We start from the raw sequence: 21,573 nt of genomic DNA on the forward strand, positions 1-21,573 counted from the left end.
ATGATGATGATGATGATGATGATGATGATGATGATGATGATGATAATAATAATAATAATAAAGGTAAAAAGAAAATGAAGTAAAAGAGAATAGAATACAATAAAACAAAATAGAATAAAATAAAATAATGTAAAATAAAACAAAACAAAATAAAACAGAATATAATAAAATAAATTAAAATGAAAAAATAAAATAATTTCAAATGAAATAAAATAGAATAGACTAGAATAAAATTAAATTAAATACAATACAATACAACACAATACAATAAAACAAAATAAAATAGAATAGAATAAAATGAAATAAAACAAAATGGAATAGAATAAAACAAAGCAAAATAAAATAAAATAGAATAGAATAAAATATAGCAAATCTTACAGATATACACACTCTGTGCACTTCTATTTTGTGAATAGCTAGCAAGGTAAGTTATTGCCCAGATAAATGTGCATCAGGTTATTAAAAACATACACAGTATGAAAAACACAAGGCACACAGTTAACAGGGCGTATTAACTAACAAGATAGTTACAGCGATTGAGGCAAAGTACCTTCACATACTTTTGTAGATTTTTTGTTTTATAGTCAGGAGGTTTGTAGTGTATTTTCAATCATCAGAACTCTGCAATAGGTTAAATAAAAGTAAATAAACCCACCTGTGCTGCACAATACAGTATGACGCATTGGTTGAACAAACGACATTCCACTCCTTCATCAGTGGCTTCATTAGCGTGATGTTATAAATATGTGTTGTCACAGTTGTGTTGTCACAGCATTGTGAATATGGTCACTTCAGGATGTATTGTTTCTTTCCTCATAAGGATACATGCAAACAATTCTGTAACCCCTAACAGAAACAGACACTATAGTAACTTTGTCCTCTTGTTGTCTGTAACATCAGCTCTCTATTTAAAGTTGATTTCCTCTAAGCTTGTTGTGTTGTCTAAAGCACAGGACGTTCTGTGCTTTAGCAGTGGACCTGGTCACCAAACAACCCAGATTGCCGGTTAAATCAAAGGATCTCCAGCTTTAGGTTAGAGTTTGTGTTACTGCAGCTTTACAGAACGCAAAATTACCTTCACCTTGCATGCGGTACCAACATGCCTGTGCGTGAGCCCCTCGTAAGCAGTGCCGGGATTATCTCCCTGACTTTCACCTTCAACAAATGTCCCAGCTCAGCTCTCATACCTCTGCTGGCTTGCAAGTCCAGGCTGCTGAAATATGATCAACCCACAGATGCATTGACAGTTTTTTGGGGAGGGGGGTTGTGCGTGTGTGTGTGTGTGTGTGTGTGTGTGTGTGTGTGTGTGTGTGTGTGTGTGTGTGTGTGTGTGTGTGTGTGTGTGTGTGTGTGTGTGTGTCTGAACACATGCACGTGTATGTAGGAGGGGTCCCACACCACACTCTCTTTTGTTTTCCTCTGAAAGCTGAGGAGCAGGAATGTCTGCCTCCCAGCTGTCCTCAGCGGTGATGGCAGAGAAAAAAATACAAGGGGGGAGCTCACCATTCGCCTTTGCTTACATCCACCCATCTGTTACACCGGGACAGAGTGTGTGTGTGTGTGTGTGTGTGTGTGTGTGTGTGTATGCTTGTATCTGAGAGTTAAAAAGAGGGTCACACAATAGGGCTCCCCCTCGCCCTCACCCACGTTGGCCTCCCATGCATATTTAACCCTTCAAATGCAAAGTTGTCTGTTGTCCTATTCGGAGGCACGCTGCTTAAATCTGCCACAGTGCCCCCTCCCTCAGTTATCAGGAACAATGGGGTGTAATGGCAGCACACGTGGCTTGCTAAATGCATTGCAACAGCAGGAGGGGAATAGGTGGGGGAGAGGGAGGATGTATTAGTCTGTTTGTAGACTTCCCCTCACCCTGGGCCTGTGTGTGTGTGTCTGTGTGTGTAGCATGAGTGTTTGTTTTTGTGTGTTGCAGCTGCAGGAAGAAATGAGATGAGTGGACGACTGAGTTCTCTGGAAATTCTCTTTTTGGAAACCCACAGCTGTTTGACTCATGTCTTCTGGCGAGTTTCCTGTTTATTGAAGAAATAACACTGGGGATCATTACAGCAGGGTACAGGGTGGACGCTAGTCGGCCTTTTAAGTTGTGTGTGGTTGGGCTGCCCACTCAGAGTTGACTAATTGAAGCATAAGTCTAAAAGATCCTGAGTCAGACAAATTACTTTTGGCCGCTTAATTGTTCACAGAGCGGTGTGGGAGTGAGAACGGGTCAGACTGTAAACCTCAAAGACTCTCAAACTGACCCCTCAGTGGTCATCCGTCATATGGTTTATTACAGGGAGCTTAATCATTCACAGTCTCAACTTTGAAGGCTTGCAGACCAGATATGCAAAAAAAGTTTTAAACGCAGAACAAAGCACTTTGAAATAAAACCACTTTTTAGAAAGCTTTGGGGGCGGTGAGCTGAGCTGCAGAGAATACTGACTCACTAGCTGTTTAGCTCAGTTGTTAAAATACAACCCCATGTAGAGAGGCTATATTCCTTTAAGTGGGTGGCCCAGATCTGGGTCCGGTCCGTCTTAGATCCGTCATGACACCGGATCTGATAGGTTTTTATTCTAGTCAGTGTGTTAACTTCCACTGGATCCACTCCATTGAGTTCCAGCTTAACATCTGAGCCAGCAGGTCGGAGCCCTCCAGATGAGATAGCACGACGCATTGATCTCAGCAAAGAAGATGGAGCGGGACAGGAAGTCAGGCATCAAAACAAAATGAAAACATCCGGTTTATTTTCAGAGTAAAACTCTGTGTTATCACCAGATTGTATTTCACTTAACTACAACAACAAACCGCCATGATGAGCGGAGCCAGGCCTGGAGTCAAAGGGTCAGAGGTTTTCAGAGGACGATAACATGGACGAGGAGAGGAGGAGGAGAATCCTTGATTCAGTGATTACTGCGTTCTGAAAATGCAACCGTGGGTGTTGACGGACGAGAGAGCACGGAGCACGGACACAGATCTGGTGAAGGTCTCATGTTAGAAGCCCAAAAGATAAATCTCTGCCTGGAAATATGTCAAGAGTCTACCAAAAGCCTTTGCTTATGGAAAAGTTCAACAAATGTGCGTCTTAAAGGATAAAACAGCTCAGTCATGTTTGCTGATATTGGACTTTTATTGTGTTGTTGAGCTGCTAAACAAGGAACAAACAGTCAATATTATATCAAACAGCCAAATCTGATTCAACTGACCAATCCTGAGTCGCCTGAAGCCGAGTGTGTGCTAACAAAATAAGTCAGCTTTCTAACTACTTAGCAAAACAAAGCGTCTGGTTGTTTTAGGCACCTTTGGGCTCTTGCAGTCTACTCTCATAGTGTGTACAGTCCACCTGTACCAGATTGTACCTGCACCTTCCCCGCTATGCCTCCCTGCTTCATCCTCCTCCACCTCTGCCCTCTATTCTACCTCAGCCTTTCCTCAGAGGCCCCGAAGATCCAACAGCAGCCTTTAAATTCCTTCTTTCTTTTCTATAAATGGGTTTCACACTTTAAAGTTTCAGCTTTGATCTGCATTCTTTCTGCCCTACAGTAATAGAAGTCCGCTTTTATGATCATTTTTCACTTCTTTGTCCTCCATAACCTTTCCCCCTTGTTGAAAAAAATCTGCTGTAGCTCTCTTTCAGTCTGCACCCAGCTGTAATAGTAATGTGAAAGCAGAAATTAATTAGAGTGTGTGTGTGTGTGTGTGAGAGAGAGAGAGACAGTGTTACAGCATGACGACTTTTCACCTGCTCGCAATAAAACATGACCCGGGTAGTATCACTCGCCCGGACATCAAGCGTCCCATGTTACGGTCCCGCCGTGTCACCCACCCAGAGTTGTGTCACTGCATACTGTGTGAAGTGTCTCATATTAACATCTCAGATGAGCTTTCAGCAAATGTGTGAAAGAATGAAAGTGGGTGCAGGAAGCTTGATCTGAACACAAATACACACTGTGTCACATTTTGTACTTTTGCTATGACTGGTCTTTATCTGCTCGTTCATAGATCAGGTTACCAAGTTTCACTTTTACTGACATTTATTAATAACTGAGATCGGACGTGTGGAATGATTCATAGATAGTTTCAGGCGGCTGCTGATCCATGCTAATTGAATGTGCAGGGGTCATTTTGTGTCACATGTCATGTTACTGATGTTTGAATCTCTTTGGGTTTTGTCACCTTCAGATTTAGGGGTCCCATGGTTTAGGATTTCACACCCAGAGTAGAGCTGGGCGATACTGAAAAAATATGTTATCATAACATTTTTCACATCAGTATATTGCTAATTATCATGATAAACATCAAATCTTTACTTCATTTAAATTTATAGGCAAATTTCTGTAGATTGAAAGTTGAAGACAGTTTGTTAGCTTGTATCTGGATTTAGTTCTCTGATAGGCTTCTTGAATGCTTCATTTTAAACAATGTGCATGATTGTATTTAAATTTACCACAAAGATATATCAAATTTTATACTGTGTCAGTTTATTAGAGTATTGTTTTGAGTCCCCTGTAAAGTTACTAAGGGTTATGGGCAGATTGATATTGTTCCCACAGTGCAGTGAACGCATCACGGTGATTCAGTGTTTAGTTGTACTAGGTTTTACGTTTTCTTCAGTGTCACTGTCGCTCATCTATGCCGTTCCAAACGTCTTTAATCCCGCCTACCTCTCACCCTGAAACGTGATTGGCTGTTCAATGGCGTCTTCTTCTTCTGTCTAATGTTGGGTGGCAACTAGCGTTTCAGGGCCATTAGCGCCCCCTCCCTTTCCAGTGGTTGGGGGTGTAATTGCAGGTTTAAACCATAGACTGTATAAAATATGGACGTAGTATCTGTGACGTCACTATTCTGTTTCTGAAGCGCTGTTTTGAGGCCAATCATCGGCGGGAGCCATATTGCTGCTGTGGAGTGATTGTGACGTAAAGAGGCGGGCTTTGAGCCTCCTAGCCAACAGCTACAGTGTTCCCGCCTGTCAATCAAGTCAGCTGTGCCTCTCATTGGAAGACACGTAATCTCAATATCTTTGAAATTGCTGTGTTAGAAAAAACATTCACCCCCCGTACAGTGTGTGCCGATCGAGAAATGAGCAATCCAGACTACACTCGTCTTTCGTACCAGGCTGTAAACATGTTTATTTCTGCTGTAAAGATCGGCTTTTTTGAATTGGTGTGTATGTGGTTTCTGGTACTTCCGGAGCCAGCCTCAAGCAGATCCTTGTTGAACTGCAGTTTTTAGCACTTCTGCATTGGACTCATATTTTTAGACCAGAGGTTCTTCTTGGTGTAAATATATCCAATTTTTTATCGATCATTTGCTATAGTTATATTGATAAAAATTATATCATGATAATTATCGTTATCGAATTATCGCCCAGCCCTAACCCAGAGTGCCATACCCTGTGACCTTTGTTGTACAATATTCACAAGTTGTCCTAATCTTCTCCTGTTTCCTGTCTTCCTGATTCAGCTACAGTAACTGCTTTTTGGCAGACATCAGTCGCGTCCCCTCCCAGTCTTCCCAGCACTTCCCCACTATGTGTTCGCCCGCCCTGTACAATACTTGAATAACAACAGCTTGGCAAAAAATCAAAAAGATTAATAGGAGAGATGTGGGAACGAGGCATAAAACAAAAACCCCCCTCTGCCCAAAAAATGACAGCAAATCAACAAAAACAACAACAGAGGATGTGAGGAAGAGCCCACAGATGAACAAAAACATATTTACCAGACCAGAGAAGAGCATCATCATCCGTTTGGTCTTTAGCTTAATCCAACACACAACCCCCCCCCTTTAGCATACATTCACACACACAAATTCCCCCTGCTCCTTGACACAGTTGAGCGGACAAACACTCACGCTGGAAAACACACCCTCTTTTTATGGCCTATTGTTTCGTACTGTAGAGCGACCAAACAGCTGGCTGCAGAAGTCATCAGTATCTGATCTGCTTTAGAGCGCTCTCAGCTTGTAATAGAGGATAATTAGAATTTTAATTTGCCTGGGCAAAGGCGGCTAAAACCCCTTGTTTTTCCCTTCCCACCACCAGTGTTATCCTCAATCCACCCCCCTCCACCTCTCAGCGGGCGAGCACCGTCTGTAACAGATGGGGGAAAGGGAGATATTCACAGCCAGGCGGGCACTTCAGAGCAAGGCAGGGGATTTTAACGCCCCCTACGGCCTGAGTCTCCTCCGGCACAGCCTTAAGGCGACGGATGTCGGGATTAGCGATCAGCCTCATGGGTGCCCCGTCCTGGCCCAGTATTCCCACTCACTTCAAGTGTTGCTGCGACCTTTAGCAATTAAGCCCCTTGATCAGCTTACAGTCGTGTGCCCAGAAGATTTTTCTAGTTTAACCTTTTCATATGACCACTTTAACTCCTTATGTTGAATAACTGAGCTTAATCACTGCTCATGTCTTCAGCAAACTAAGAATTATCCTCAATATGTCTTTACATGTAGACAGTTTTGTAATTCATGCAAGTTTCCTCACCCCCTCTCTCCACTTGTGATTCTGCTTTAGTCATTATTGTTTTAGCCGTTCCTCAAAAACACAGTTCTCTTGAGCAAACTCTCAACGTCAGACCGGTGGGAGAACAGCTTGTGTTAAACTGTGACTCATTCCCTTCCTCATAAGCACAAAACATGGCGTGCTGACATCCACTCTGGCATTGCTCAGTACTTTTATCAGTTTTTTTCCCCTCTGTGTGTGTTTTCAAAGCCAATATTCCGTCTTGGCTGAGAGGGCGACGGTGGAAAAGGGAGGGACAGCGGGGTTATATATCTGAAGCTCTCTCTCCCATCTCTGGATACTGAACCAGTGTTTGTTCCTTCCTTTGACAGAGTCTCTTGAGTTGTGCTCGCCCAGCCCACAGTGTGGTATGTACTGTGGCTGACGGCTGCCTCCTCTTCCCATTGTTGCAGCACAGAGCCTCTCCCTCGCACACGGAACTATCGGACGACCTGCCACGACATGTCTCTTTTTGGCGTGTAATTGCTCAGAGCCACAGTGCTCTATGATGCTGATGTTTTTTTGCTCCCTTCATTTCTTTCTCTTTCTCCCCTCCCCCATCCTCTCTCTCTCTCTCTGCTTATTTATCTAATGATGAATACCTTTTCCTGACAGTATTGCTCTCTCTCTTTTTTTTCTCTCTCTACACTTACCTTTCTTGGTAATTTACAAAAACAGAGCATTTTGCTTTTGATGTTGAATATATTTATATATTTTTATGGTGGGCTCTGGCTTCCTTTGACAAGTATAATCCCAGGGGAGAGAGTGAGTTTAAGGGAAGAATCTTTTCTCTTCAAAGTTTGACAACCACTTTCTGACATCTCTTTGTCTTTCCATATTTAATCTTTGAATTTTAAAGCTGCTTTACTCTCAGTGGATTTTTTGTTATGGGTAAGGTGTGTGCGCTTTTAAAAATACCTCGACTATATTTGAATCTCACATTGACAGTTGCTTCTTACATATAAAACACGAAGATCTTTAACCAACAATTATTTCTATGTTATCAGCGAACTTTCAATTTAATACTGGTCCTTAAAACATTCGGAAGAGGACCAGAATTGCGGAAATATTAAATCACATGGTGGTAAAAATTTTCTACAAATTACATATGACTGAGAAAAGCAGCGAAATGTCACTTTAAAGGAGGAAGAACCAGAGATGGTTGGTGTCTTCGCTTTGAATACTTCTTAAACAATTAAAATGTTGGCTATATCTTTTCTGTAGATTAGATAAGGTGACCTTTGAGAGCTATGAAAAGTATCAACACCTTATTATAATGGATGTGCCAGACTCCAGCGGCTACAACTACTACTATCCGTCTCACCACTATCATCTCTCTCTCTGTCTTCATCTTCTCTATCCCTCTTTCCAACCCTAACTCTGTCGAGGCAGATGGCTGTCTAACATGAGTCTGGTTCTGCTCGAGGTTTCTGCCTATGAAAGGAAGTTTCAGATCAGACTGAGTCCTGTCTGTAAGATGGGGCAGGATCTCATCCTGTCTTGATGTTGGGTCTTTGTTTATTATATAACATAGAGTATGGTCGAGGCCTCATGTACATAGGGAGCGTACGCACAAAAACGTGGCGTATGCTTATTTTCACGGCAAAGTTCAGATGTATCAAGAGTGTAATGACCGTGGAAATGTGCGGTGCCTCATGCCAACTTCATGGCTGGCGTACGCAAGTTTCTACAGCTGTTGATCCTTGCGCACAGATTCATACATCTGGATATTTTTGTGCGTACGTAATTTTCTGGATTTGGGCGTACGTCATGTGTCAGTACGAAATACATGCAAGTCTTTGTACATGAGGCCCCAGCTCTATTAAAGTCTTGAGATACGTTTGTTGTGATTCAGCGCTACATAAATAAAAATTGATTGATTATTACTGCTGGGTGTGAAAAGGACACCATCTTTTTTTTCAGTGAATACAATTCAATTATTAATAGCGTTAGGTTGGCACATGGACTCTTCCACATGATATTGTTCTCACAGCTTACTTAGTGAATAGTTGAGTCAGTTGAAACAAAAACTGGAGGAAGGAGCACTTCCTGGACCCAAAGTAGGTTGTACGTTGGAGATGCCCTTTGGTTCGATACATGCAGCGTTAGAAAAAAAGGAAAAATTCCGAGACAAATTCTTTTGAAGGATTAAAGCGCCTTTATTTTCATGGCATGGTCATGTTGACCTTAAAAACACATTTCTACGTGTTTCTGCATCAAGCCATAGACGCATAGAAATGTGTAATGCATAGAAGTGTTTTTATAAGTTCAACATGATCATGCAATGAAATAAAATAAAGGTGCTTTAACAGCTCCAAAGCCTTGGAATTTTTCTTGGTTTTCTAGTCAAGCTAATTGATATGAAGCCTTCCCTGCCATGACATCCCGGGTTTGTTGCAGCTCTGTAAGAACCACGAGTATAAAACAGACGTTTCCCTGGCTTCACGGCTCATCCAGTCTGACCTCTCTGCAGTGACCTCTGTGACTGGATCTCTCCTCCAGAATTAACCCCTCGGCCGGGTTAAGCCTCACACTGTAACCATTTCTTTGCACTTTATAGACTGACCCCACGCTAATGCAATGCAGCTCCTTGTAGATTTATCAACAACAACGCTGGCTTTGTTTGAAGCTACAAGGAAAAAACAGCTTGTCCCATTGTGTAGTTAGAACAACTCACTACTGGTTTGGACCTAGTCTTTCTTTGGCTTTAAGACAGATTATGTTGTTTATGCTTCCCACTTGACCCGGACTTCTTCCGCATGTCACTCTTCTGTATTTATTTAGGGCCGAAAATAAATACAGAGGAGGACATTCGGTTCTTCTGGTCAGACTTCTGTTCACAACAAGCTTTTGTTACTGAAATACACAGGACATAAAGTACAGCTGTCTGCCTTTTGATGTAAAAAAATAAGAACAAGAACTTAAACATGTACTTGATTGTATTTCGAGAAAACCCCAACAAAGAAAGAACCTGTCTCCAGCAGCTGTATTGATGGCTTTGTGCACCACAAAAGACCATCACAGTAACTGCCGGGTTGAGGCCATTTTCCTAAACTGCCCCCTCAGGCCTTTTTTGTCCCCTGCTGCCTTCCAGCCCAGGGTCATCAATTCATCACCTTTACCACCTCCATTAGCACCATCACCCCCTCAGAGAGCCTTTAGCCGGCCTGAAGCAACCGGCCAAACAACTGCTTGGGTCACGGTGTCAAATGGCATCCTGAAATGTGTGTTTGTGCAGATAGTGTTTCTGCATGTCGGCGAAGAAGAAGGGGTGAGAACACAAACCGTGAGCTTGGGTTTGCAGTATTAAGACCAACTTTTCATCATGGCTGGATTAGGATCCCTGCATATGTTACTTTCTACATATCACATGAGTCTGGTCCTGCTGGAGGTTTCTGCCTGTTAAAGGAAGTTTGTCCTTGCCGCTAAACACTGCAAAGTGCTCTGCTCATGGTGGATTAAGATGAGAGTCCTGTCTTTCCCCTCTCTCCCTTGTCTGCCTATCTCTGCCCATTAAAGTTACTAATCACAGACCTTTCTGGAGTCCCTGAGCTCCCTTGTCTCGTAGGTTCCTCTGAGTTGCTGCCGTAGACGGCTTGCTGCTGTGGACATACCCAACTTCACCTACTACAACTACCGCTATCCATCTCACCACTAACATCTCTCTCTCTCTCATTCTCCTCTATCCCTCATTCTGAGCCCAACTCGGTCTCAGCAGATGTCTGTCTAACATGAGTCTGGTCTTGCTCAAGGTTTCTGCCTGTTAAAGGAAGCCTTTGCCACTGTAACTTTCTAAATGCTGCAAAGTGCTCTGCTCATGGTGGATTAAGATGAGATCAGACTGAGTCGTGTCTGTAAGATGGGACTGGATCTTATCCTGTCTTGATGTTGGGTCTTTGTTAATAACATAACATAGAGTACAGTCTAGACCTGCTCTGTTTGTAGAGAGTCTTGAGATGACGCTCAGTTTTGCAAGAGTGTTGCATCCTGGTTTTAACAACTGTGGTAACTCACGCAATGAAATTCCACTGAAATTAGTCTGGTAATCTTGACGTCATCATTTTGGTCGTTTGAGTCATTTTTTAAAGCACAAATTGATCTCACTGTGCAGCTCCAGCTTCCCCTTTTCACTTCTGTTTACTTCATCATCTTGCAGCTGACCCAACATTCACCTTCACCTTGGCGTCTGTGCATTTCACGTCTTTGTGACCACAGGATAAAGCCTTTAACCGAGACTATAATCTGCAGATTATTCATTATGTGATCTGCTTTGACACAAAGGGTCCTGTTATGGAGCAATGTGGAGTTTGAACCAGACTTCAGACCACTGTCGCCATAATTAAGTCTTTCATTTTCATGTCATTTCTTTATAAGAACAACACATACATATCCACATTTCATTAAAAGTGCCAGCTGGCTAATTCTCATCGTCACACCTCCAGCCAGATGTTTTGTAACCAATTAGGTGAAGAAGCATCAGGAGCAGTGAGCAGTGTTCACACTTCATGAGCACACACGCCAGAAATCTGTCCCCAGCTGGATTCAATAACACACCCTTTGGTATCACACGACTTAGTCTTGGGAGTGTCTTTGTTTGTTGGTGTTGACTTTGTTTGTGTGTGTGTGTGTGTGTGTGTGTGTCTGTGTGTGTGTGTTTGGGTGAGTAGGCGCTCGCACATTTGAGTGTTTGCATTTAATCTTGTGCTGCCAGCTTAGAGCGACATTTCTCCCCGGAGATTAGAGGATGTTAGGAGCGCTGCTGTGGAAATAGTCTCTCTTTCAATCTCTAAACACACACACACACACACACACACACACAGGCGAGACAAAGTGGCTGTTTGCAGTGTTGGTGTGTGTCTGTTTGTGTCAAGCGGGTGATAAGACCCTGCAATAGAGCATGGCTAATATGTTTTATAAATACTCAAACACCACGGATTAAATAATGAGCCATGTGGTCATTAGTTTTGATGATGGCATTATTAATGTGCTCTTTGTGGGGGTGTTATAAAGTACTTAGTCTTGTTACTGAGAATATCACTGCGCTTTAAATAATTCCATATAATGACTCAAACAGATAAGATGTATGGATAAAAACCCTGAGAATCGTCTCTTACTACAACAGATTAAATGATATTTCATGGCCCAGATGGGTTTTAGCTTAGTGTTTATTGTGTTGGAATCATTTCCACCGAAGCCAAGCCTGACATTCTTGCATAACAACTTCACAGATGAGCCAGATCAGTGATAATAAAGTTGGTATGTCTGTATCTGTGGTTTTCCGCGGGCCAACGCTCAATCGCAGTCAAAATAAAGCCCGCCTCCTGCTGTCACGTCTGCGTTTACACAGGTGCTGCGGTGTTTGTCAGACCTCCTGGATTTATATCATCCACTCTTGCCAGTTCGCAGCTCCGAATCTGTGTCTATTTAAACATGAACGTCTGTGAGTTTGAGTCCACAGTTCTCAGAGCTGTGGGAGTGAAGCACAACTTGAGATAATTAACCCTCGTACTGCGACGGAGCAGACTCGAGGAGCTGGCGTGACACTGCAGCATCATAGACCGAGCATAGAAAGGTGGATCAAAGCACAATTAACATCAGGTCTCGGCCTCACCCTGTCCTTATTGGCTGGCTTAGAGTTTCAAGTCTGTCATTAGAGACAATTAAATGAGCCTCCCTTAAGTGTGTCATCACTGGACGTGAGACCAAACACTGGCGTGGGATGTAGACAGATAATCAAGAGAAATTAGATCTATAAGAAGCTCCTCTGGATATTTTAATCCACTGTGAGCACTTCAGATATTCCCTGTGCCGCACAGTGTGGTTGTCTCAAACAACACTTATCATGTTGATACACACTCTACCCTTGCTTGTGTAAAAAAGCAGCCTAGTTTCAAGTAACAATACCTCTGAGCTTTAATTATCAGCTCAACCTGTCAGCCTGACAGAGTCTCCATGTGAAAAGTTGTTTGACCCAGTGGCAGCTGCCTGCAGAGGAAGCCAGCCGGCAGTTAATGTCAGCGTAATGACAGAACAGCACAATATTGCAGCAACAGCACATTAATGTAATGCTCAAACTTAACAATCACGGGGAAAGTATTACAAATAGCAGAGTGGAGTCCTGTGATTGAGCCATAAAGGCTCCATTATTTGTTGTAAATACTTTGTTTATTTGACATAATGTTGCTGCAGAGGTTCAGCCGCATGTGAAACAGATTGTTCCCGTTTCCCCAGCAGACTTTTAATGCTTGCATAAATTGAAATTAAACGGCTTCATAATCCATCTACAGAAACTCTGAACTCTTACTTTCCTTATAAGAAAGTTTTCACCTTCTATTTTTAAAATATGGTTCAGGATGCCAGTTTGGCTGCCGGTAGATTCTTACATAAGCAGAAACTGATCATAAGTCGCGCCTGGGGCCCAAGGAGAAGCTTTATATCTTACTTTCGCCCTTTTCAGGAAGCAAAGCCCAAAGGCAGCCAACTAATTCTTATTCTCTTCACTTGTCTCTGTGTCTGAAGGTTGTGCGAGGCCACCCGGCGTGCAGCACGGAGACCTGGTGAACCAGACCGAAGCCAACCGGGGCTCGTTTCCCCCAGGCACCCTGCTGACTTATGGCTGTGAGCCGGGCTACACTGCAGATGGACCCACGAGCATCATTTGTACTAGCTCTGGAGCCTGGTCCCATCAGCCTCCGGGCTGTGTCAGAAGCAGCGGTGAGCAACGTTCAAAAACACACAACAAAGCACAGAAGAACATGATATCAGTAAACAGGTTTTCTCTCCCCTGTTTGTTCTCATCACATTTAAATGACATTATGTTCTGTTTTTCATATTCATAAAACCAGCATTTAGAAAAACCCATTAAGACTACGATGATTAGCTTTCATCACTTTTTGTAGCTGAATCCATTTCCCAGTCAGGCTCCTGGGAAGATCTGTTTTCTTATTTCTTTCCAGCTTCTTCAAAAGCAAGCGTTATAAACTTCTGAGATTGAGCGTTAGCACTACCACATCAAACTGAAACACAGCATTAGTTCAGCATCACACAGCATCATGAGACCAATTATGAGGCTCGTTCTGTAAAAACCAACAGTGGAAAGTTTCACCCACAGTATGAGCTTTTTAAAACCTGACCACAGGTACTCATTCATTCTCCTGTTTACAACAAGAACAGTTTTTAAAATCAGTCTTCTCTCCACAGTTTGTTCCCCCCCTACTGAACCAGAGAACGGGGGCTACCGCTGTCACCCGTCTCCTTGCCATCGTCTCACCCAGAAGACCGTCATCGAGTACTTCTGTGACGAGGGCTTCGCTCTGAAGGGAGACTACAAGTTCCTCACCTGCCAGAACGGCGAGTGGGACGGTCCCATGCAGATCAGCTGCCGACTCACGCAAGGTCCGACACCACAGCTGATGCTACCTTTATTTAATACTCAACCTCATGCAGGTTTATGGAAATCAAACTCTGTGAATAACATTTTCTCTTCCTTTTTCTGCCTCCTTCTTTGTGTCCTTCAGACAAGGAGCCGAGCTCTCCGCTGGGTATACCAGCTCTGTCTATCGTGGCATCCACCGCCAGCTCTGTGGCTCTCATCCTGCTTTTAGTGGTGCTGTTTGTTCTTGTACAGCCTAAACTTAAATCCTTCCATCACAGCAGGTAAGACACACACACACACACACACACACACACACACACACACACACACACACACACACACACACACACACACACACACACACACACACACACGCAATCACACACACATCAACACATCCATCCAACCATTAACTACACCGCACACTTATTCCATTAGAGGTCGCAGGAGGATGGAGCCTTTTCCAGTGACACACACACACACACGTTGAAAGGAAGTGAGGCTTTTATTTATGTATGTATGATGACTGATCACCAGTGGATGTAATGCTGACGAACCTGGTGTATGGTGGCCCTTTATTTTTCAGTTAATCTGTGATAAGATTAGAAGTTCTGTTTTGGTTGCATGCAAATCAAACTTCTCTAAAGAATGTACGGTCATCGCAGGAGAGTTGTGTCTGCACCGTGCTCAGCCCATCAGCAGCTAACTCAAAGAGAGGAAGAGGAAATTGAGCTGCTAGTTCACAGCAACGGAAAATGGCTTCAAAGTTTTATAAGATTACCTGAGAGCAGAGGAAGAGATCACGTAACGTTGAGGGTTATTTTTTGATAAAGATAAGCGATGTTTTTCTTTTTAAAGTGTGCAAAGCTTTCAGCCGCAGTTACTGCATGCAACTCAAACGTTTAAAGCCGGACAAAGTTTAATATAGAAATGTGTTTCCAGTGAGACTGAGGGAAGAACTGTGTAGGAATCCTGCCTGCACAATATCTCAGATCCTCTGAATTTCTTCCACTGCCTCTCTGAAAAGGCTGCATTGTAAAGTTGTTCCAGGGGAAGCTGTCACTTCCTCACATGGCTTAAAAATAAAACTGTCCGGCACAGTATTATCACAGACATGGAGACCACATCAGCCTGTACTTGTTGTCATAAAGATTGTTGTGCATCTGAGTTGTTCTCTGTGCGTTTTCTTTCTTCTCCGCTTCACTTCAGAGGGTGATCATGTTGAGAAGGAATTTTACATAAGCCCTTTGTTTCTTATACAAACTACAGCTGGCAGAAACTCTTGAGAGCTTTTGTTCTGCTTGTTTTGAAGGAATGCTGCCCTTTTTTTACTCTGTGCTGTAAAACCACCTCCCTGTTTGCCACCAAGTGACATGACAGAGTCTGTGATTAATCTCTCCCCTGCACACACCTCATATCTGGTTGTGGTTGAACTAGTTTAGTTATCAAGTTGTACACATCAGCAGAGCGACAGCCACCAACTCGTCTTACAAGTTATCTTGATTCCAGAGAATCGAAAGTAAAAGTTAGAAAGTGAGGTGCTCGCTGCCTGTGCTGTGACTCTGTGCTAAAAGGCCTCAATGATTTAATCTCATGCTCATTGGCACTCTTGTTGATTGCGTGGCAGGTCTGAGGGCTTAGTGTAGCCTGCTATAAAGGGTACAGTCAAGGCTAATCACCGTCTCTCAGAGGTTCTGCTGCGGCACGCTGCACATATGACTGTATAACCACACGAAACCTGATCCTACAGTTCTGAATCACTTTGTCAATATCACTCTGTTTCTGTCTCTCGCTCCATCAGGAGGGAGCAGGGAGTCTCAGGCCAGTCCAGCTCCATCATGGTGGAGGGCGTCCAGGTGACACTGCCCTCCTACGAGGAGGCTGTATATGGAAGCGGTGGACCCTGTGGGGCCTCAGGTCCTCCTCCTTCACCACCACCTCCCGCTGCCCCTCCAGAGTCCAGAGTCCCCATCGTGCTTTCTGAAGGTCTTCCTCAGGGAGCCACAGGAGGCCAAGGCCCCAGCAGAAGCCGCCACCACAGAGACTTAGACTTCTGTCTCCCATCCACGTCCTCATCATCGTCCTTCTCCTCCCGCCGTCACGCAGAGACGGTGCTGGTTCACCAGGCCCCCTCCTCTTCTTCTTCTTCATCGTCATGGGCTAGAGAGCACCCTGGGGGTGCATGCGCAGGCCCCCTACCTCTTCGTAGAGACTCTGAGAGCAGCGACCAGCACAGTCTGCTCTCTGTCACCTCTGCAGATGAGTTTTCTGATGGTAAGAGAAAACACAATCCCATACATAATAATAAAATAATAATAATAATAACTTCTTTATATGTAACACCTTTAAAAACAAATGTTTACAAAGTGATTTGTTGTGATTTGGTGGTATATAAATAAAGATTGATTGATTTATTTGACAAACAACTCAACTCAACTTTATTCATATAGCACCTTTCATACATATAAACATGCAGCCCAAAGTGCTTCACAGAATAACAGAGACAGAAAACAACAGCAATGGTAAAATTATAAATTATAAATAAAATACGTAAAAATAAAATAAAATAAAATCAATACAGTAAAATTAATAAAATAAGTAATAGTGGAAAGGAAAGTTAAAAATAAGGTAGCGTTAACAAGATCAGATGAATACAATAAATACATAGAAAAATAAATATGTAAGATTAAAATAATAATGATCAAAATAATAATTAAAATAATTAAAATAATAATGCAGTCCAGGGTGAAAAATAAATGACTGCAAATTAAAAGCTAAATTAAAAAGGTAAGTCTTAAATTTACTTTTAAAAACACCCAGAGAGCTCGCCGTTTTGATGTCCAGAGGCAGAGAGTTCCACAGCTTAGGGGTGTAAAAACAGAAAGCTCTCTGGCCGGTGCTTCTGTGAGATACACGAGGAACATTTAAAAGGGAAGCATTCGAAGACCTCAGTGATCGGGTTGGAATATAGAATGACAGGAGATCAGTGATGTATGAAGGAGCAAGGCTGCTAAGAGCTTTAAAAACAAGTAAAAGAAACAAAGCATGGCAGAGTTCAGGAGGATGAAGGAATAAACCTCTAACAGACAGAGAAGTGTAGAAAATTCTAACAATGCAAAAACAGAATAAAAAGCAATGGGTTAACTAGAATAAACACAAATTAAACAGAATAAAGGGATGAAACAGTAAACCAATAAATCATTGTTACAGACCTTTAAAAAATAAACAAAAAAAGGGCAAAAAAGGGTTTCAGAAGAAGACACCATATCTGAGATAATACAAACGGATAGATTAAGAAAATTAAAATTATAAATCAAAAAAGAAATAATAAAATAGATACAATCTAACTAATTAGATCAATAAAATAAATATAAATAAAATAAATGAATAACATTAAAAAGCCAGATTGTTTGTTTATTTATTTATTTTTGTATGTAGGTAGTAGTTGTTGCTATGATTATTATTTTTATATGTGTGTATGTAATTGTATTGTGTTTATTTTAGTTCTAGGGGGTCCTTGCCATTCAGGCTGCCACTGCTTGTTTATGCTTGTTAACTGTGAAAATAACAATAAAAAACTATGAATCATAAAAAAAAAAAAAAAAGCCAGATTGTAAAAGTGAGTCTTAAGAAAAGACTTAAAATATGTCACTGACTCATCTTCAAGCCTTATCTTACATCTGCTGAATAACAAGAGGAGCATAACTCATAGCAGTACTAGTTTTCAAAAGTGACTATTATCTATTTCCTACATGCATACTTTATTACACAGTATGCATTATGTTCAGTCAGAAGTCTTTAACTGTGTTCATTTTTAGAAATGTAACCTACAAGTAGATACGTACATCAGTTCACAGTTAAAACCTCTTGATGAAATCAGGATTCATAACATTCTGACACATTCAGCATTCAGGCAGCAAACGTTTGCTGATTGATCTTTGCAGCTCTGAAAATAAGACACAGAGTCACTCTCAACTTTCTCTGGGTTGCCAAGGACAAGCGATGACACAATGCAGCAGCCAAGAGTGATTGAATTTGAAAACATCAGTATTAAAAAAAAAGAGTTACTTCATTGTCAGTGTCAGTTAAAGTCAAGACTTCAGTACTACTAAAGAAAAACAGGCTCAGGGAGAAGCTAGCACGTGTCTTTGTTGAATAAGGTTCATATTAAACCATAAAATAACTTAAAATCTGTGATAATTTATTTTCAGTGTTTTTGTAGTTCATGCATCAAAAGGTAAAGCAGCGAGCTCTTGGATTCTTTGGGATGTAGTCTTACAAATTGCCAATTAGGAGCCTGTTTTCACAGCCAACAGACAACAGGGACAGGACTTCAGAACAGGCCAGAGCAGTGACTTCTTCTGATTTAACAAAAAGAGAAATGCACTCATGTTGAATTTTCTCTGGTGATGTAATGGCTTGCATGACTGTGCGGTGGGTATCCAGCTGACCCTTGAACCTCGCCTCTATTCTGATCCGTCTGCTCCGTCTCCCTGCAGATATTCCCCTGCTGAAGGAAGCATGAAGTCTGCCAGCCTGCTTTCAGCATCAGCAGCAGCGGAGGACCCTGTTTCCCCGATCTCTCACTGCTGACCAGGACTGACTGTGGCTGTCAACTCACTTTCCCTGACTCCCTTCAGCAGAGAAAAGACTAGAACTATGCTCACTCCCTCCCTCCTCCTCCCCCCAATGCAACCTCTTCTGCCACCGCTGCCAATGCAGAGCAAAACCAACAACCAATACTGACTGCATCACAAGCGATGATGATGATGGAGCACCACTGGACCCTGCTTCAGGATCAAACTGCAGATACACAAAGTGGTGCCAGCTCAACATAAATCCTGTAGATCCTATATATATGAGTAAAACACACACTATAAGTCAAGGTTGTGTACCATAGGCCATGTATTACCATACACGTACCTCCTCCCAGGTGTAGCTCTCTATATCAACATCGCTCAGAGGCTTCATGGGAGAAGGCTATAGCAACCACGACACATCTACTCTGTCTGGGATTACTGCGGATATAAAAAAAATAGATAAATGAAATAACTTGTAATGTTCGCTCCTGAAGCTGCGGCGCTCAGAACCCCGAATCGTCTTCCCGCTGTACTTGAAGAGTTGTGAGTGGTGGCTGGGTTTTTTAAATTTTTTTCTTTGTGAATGCTGCATGTTGTTTTTAGTTATTGCTGTCACAGCACGGTGGCCCCACTCTGAATGAAGCATGAAGCCTTTCTCCGTCTCTCACTCTCACTCCTTCTCTTCTTTTGCTTCCTGTGTTTTCCGGGGCGGCGTCGAGCATATGGATTAGTGGGATGGAGAACCACTTCACAAGAGCTAAAAGCAGGATGCAGCGTTTGACGGAGCACCATGTCACAACTCTTAAAAGAGCTGCTCCTTTCTCTTCTCCTGTTGCCAGCTGCGCCCCTGAATTTTGGAAGGTGCTTCTTCTGTCAAACGAGTGGGATTGATTGGTGTTTTGGTGCCATGAATGTGCGATTCGTCTTACCTGAATAAGCCGAGGGAGACATAATGTCACATTCAGAGTGTGGGCTGAGGACAGGGTTGTCTTTAAACATGGTGATTGGGCACGTGACTGAAATTTAAGGTGGTTTCATTTTCTTCCCACTCTATTTATTGTTTGGTGTGTGGCTCAGTTTGCTGCATCTGAGTGCATGTGTGTGTGCGTGCGTGTGTGTGTGTGTGTGTGTGTCAGCCATTTTCTGATTTTGCCTACTTTCACATCAGAGACTGGCCTCACAATGTCCCCCCGTCTTACGCCACAGGAAAAATCTCCCTCCCAGCACTGAATAAGTCACATGAACAAATCAGCGTCATTTCAGGCAACCGGTCCAGCACACAATGTGTGTATTATTCATCTGCTCTCCAGCTAGAATATTTATCATTTCTGCTGAATGGCTGGAAAACACGAGTCTCCTCAGAGGAACCGGCTCTCACCCACCTTCACACTGTACTGAAGACTCTCCATTTTCATGCTTTATTGACACAACTGCAACTGGTTGCAGTGAAAGGATAAGAAAGTTTTTGTTCTATAGCACCCCCCCACTCCCACTACCCACCCACCACATCCACTCACTCACCCTCCCAACGCCAAGTGCAGATTTCAGAGAGAGTTGTGTTATTTTGTTAGAAAATCATCCTCTGTTTTCATCGCCACTTGAAAAAAGCTATGGTGGTTGAGCTGGTCACCGTGGAAACAGCATGACTCTGGAGGATCCTGAGAATTACTTTTTAAAGCTTTGCTGCTCAGAGAAAAAAGGAAAAACGGAACAATCTGTCTGATATTCTCAATTTTCATTTGGCATTCGTGGCTGTGTGTCAGTGTCAATGGCTACATTAATAATGCAAACAATGTTGCCTTAGACTTGTACATTTTCTTTTTTTTTTTCTCCTTTTTTTTGGATGTATAATCTCAAGCCTCTGCGTTGGTTGCTTTACAGTATTGCAACGTGTTCTGTTTTCCCAATGGCCTTACTCTGTTCTTTTCTATTCTATGCATAAAACTGTCTTTGTGTATTTATCAATGAGTTTACTTTTAGTTGTGGACACAGCTAAACGAATGTCCTGTCCTCTGTCCCCCCCTTTCCAGCTACTGTGATGACGATAATGATGATAATGATGATGACCATGATGATGATGATGATGATAAACCTATAAGCACCTATATTTCACTATTCTTTTGCTTCTCTTTTGCTACAAGGCATTAAAGTATTTTGGGATTAAAAGGAGAAAAAAAAGCAGAGATTACCTTTGTGTTCAGCAGCACTGTTGTACAGTGTTGCTTCCCAGAAAATAACAGGTTGAAAAAAGTACACATCTTGATTCTTAGTTTCAATGCTTTCAGCTTTGTTTTTCCTCTGTACATGGCAGTGGGTGTGAAGATAGTAATTTAATATTTGTATAAAGTTTAATTTAATTTTACAGTGTGTATATAACTTTCTAATTAAAGCTTTCTTTTGAATGTGTAAGATGACGTGTCATTATTTGGTCTGACTGGAAAATGTTTATCTCGCTGACATAAACTTTCCAGAGAAGAAGCTTCATTTTACTGCAGTGTCAAAACATTTCCAGAACCTATCAGCCATGGAAATGAGTAGATGCTCCAGAAGTGTATGATTCAGTTTTCCTTTGGTTTCGTTCCTGGAAGATCTGAGCACTGTGTGGACATGGAAAATCTGCTCCTCTTCAATGTCAGCCTGGATGAATGCACTGGCCTCCTTCCTGTCACTGTGGAACCAGAATTCAATGCAATAATTTCCAAGGCTATTCCTGGTGCTGCTAAGGTTTATGGTAGAACATCTGTCACAATAAAGCACTACGGGATACACTTCGAAGCAAAGAGGTCACTTAAAATGATGCAGAGGTTGCTTCATCAACAGCTACATAGTAGGAAAATCAAAGCAGTCATTTATCAGTATAAAGACAGCTCATGACATAAAGGTGGTAGCTCATATTTTAAAGCTGATTCATAAATACAGTCCTTACTATGCTGCTGTGTTTGATTATGCCACAGTATGTCCTTCTTAGGGAGCTTAAATCCCTGTAAATATGTAGTATATCTAAATTAATACCTTAAACTGTTTTTATATGTCTGCAATACTAAATATTTGTAAAGTAAGTCCTAAAGTAAGCCATGTGTTACTTATTGCAGTCCAATGGTCCAATCTTTGCAGGC

The 21,573-nt window shown here is 42.2% G+C and overlaps 1 protein-coding gene across 1 annotated transcript in view; it reads left to right on the top strand.

Moving 5' to 3' along the window:
- Positions 1–20,866, top strand: part of susd6 (sushi domain containing 6) — a 45,389-nt gene extending 24,523 nt beyond the window's left edge. The window contains exons 3-7 of the mRNA XM_034700181.1: positions 13,022–13,216; positions 13,703–13,897; positions 14,020–14,158; positions 15,679–16,151; positions 18,377–20,866. Coding sequence (XP_034556072.1) covers positions 13,022–13,216; positions 13,703–13,897; positions 14,020–14,158; positions 15,679–16,151; positions 18,377–18,402 — 1,028 coding nt within the window. The 3' untranslated portion in view covers positions 18,403–20,866. The remainder of the gene's footprint in view (positions 1–13,021; positions 13,217–13,702; positions 13,898–14,019; positions 14,159–15,678; positions 16,152–18,376) is intronic.
- Positions 20,867–21,573: the final 707 nt, after the last annotated feature.

Source organism: Notolabrus celidotus, chromosome 13 (assembly GCF_009762535.1).
Source record: "Notolabrus celidotus isolate fNotCel1 chromosome 13, fNotCel1.pri, whole genome shotgun sequence".
In the NCBI taxonomy this organism is placed as follows: Eukaryota; Metazoa; Chordata; class Actinopteri; order Labriformes; family Labridae; genus Notolabrus; species Notolabrus celidotus.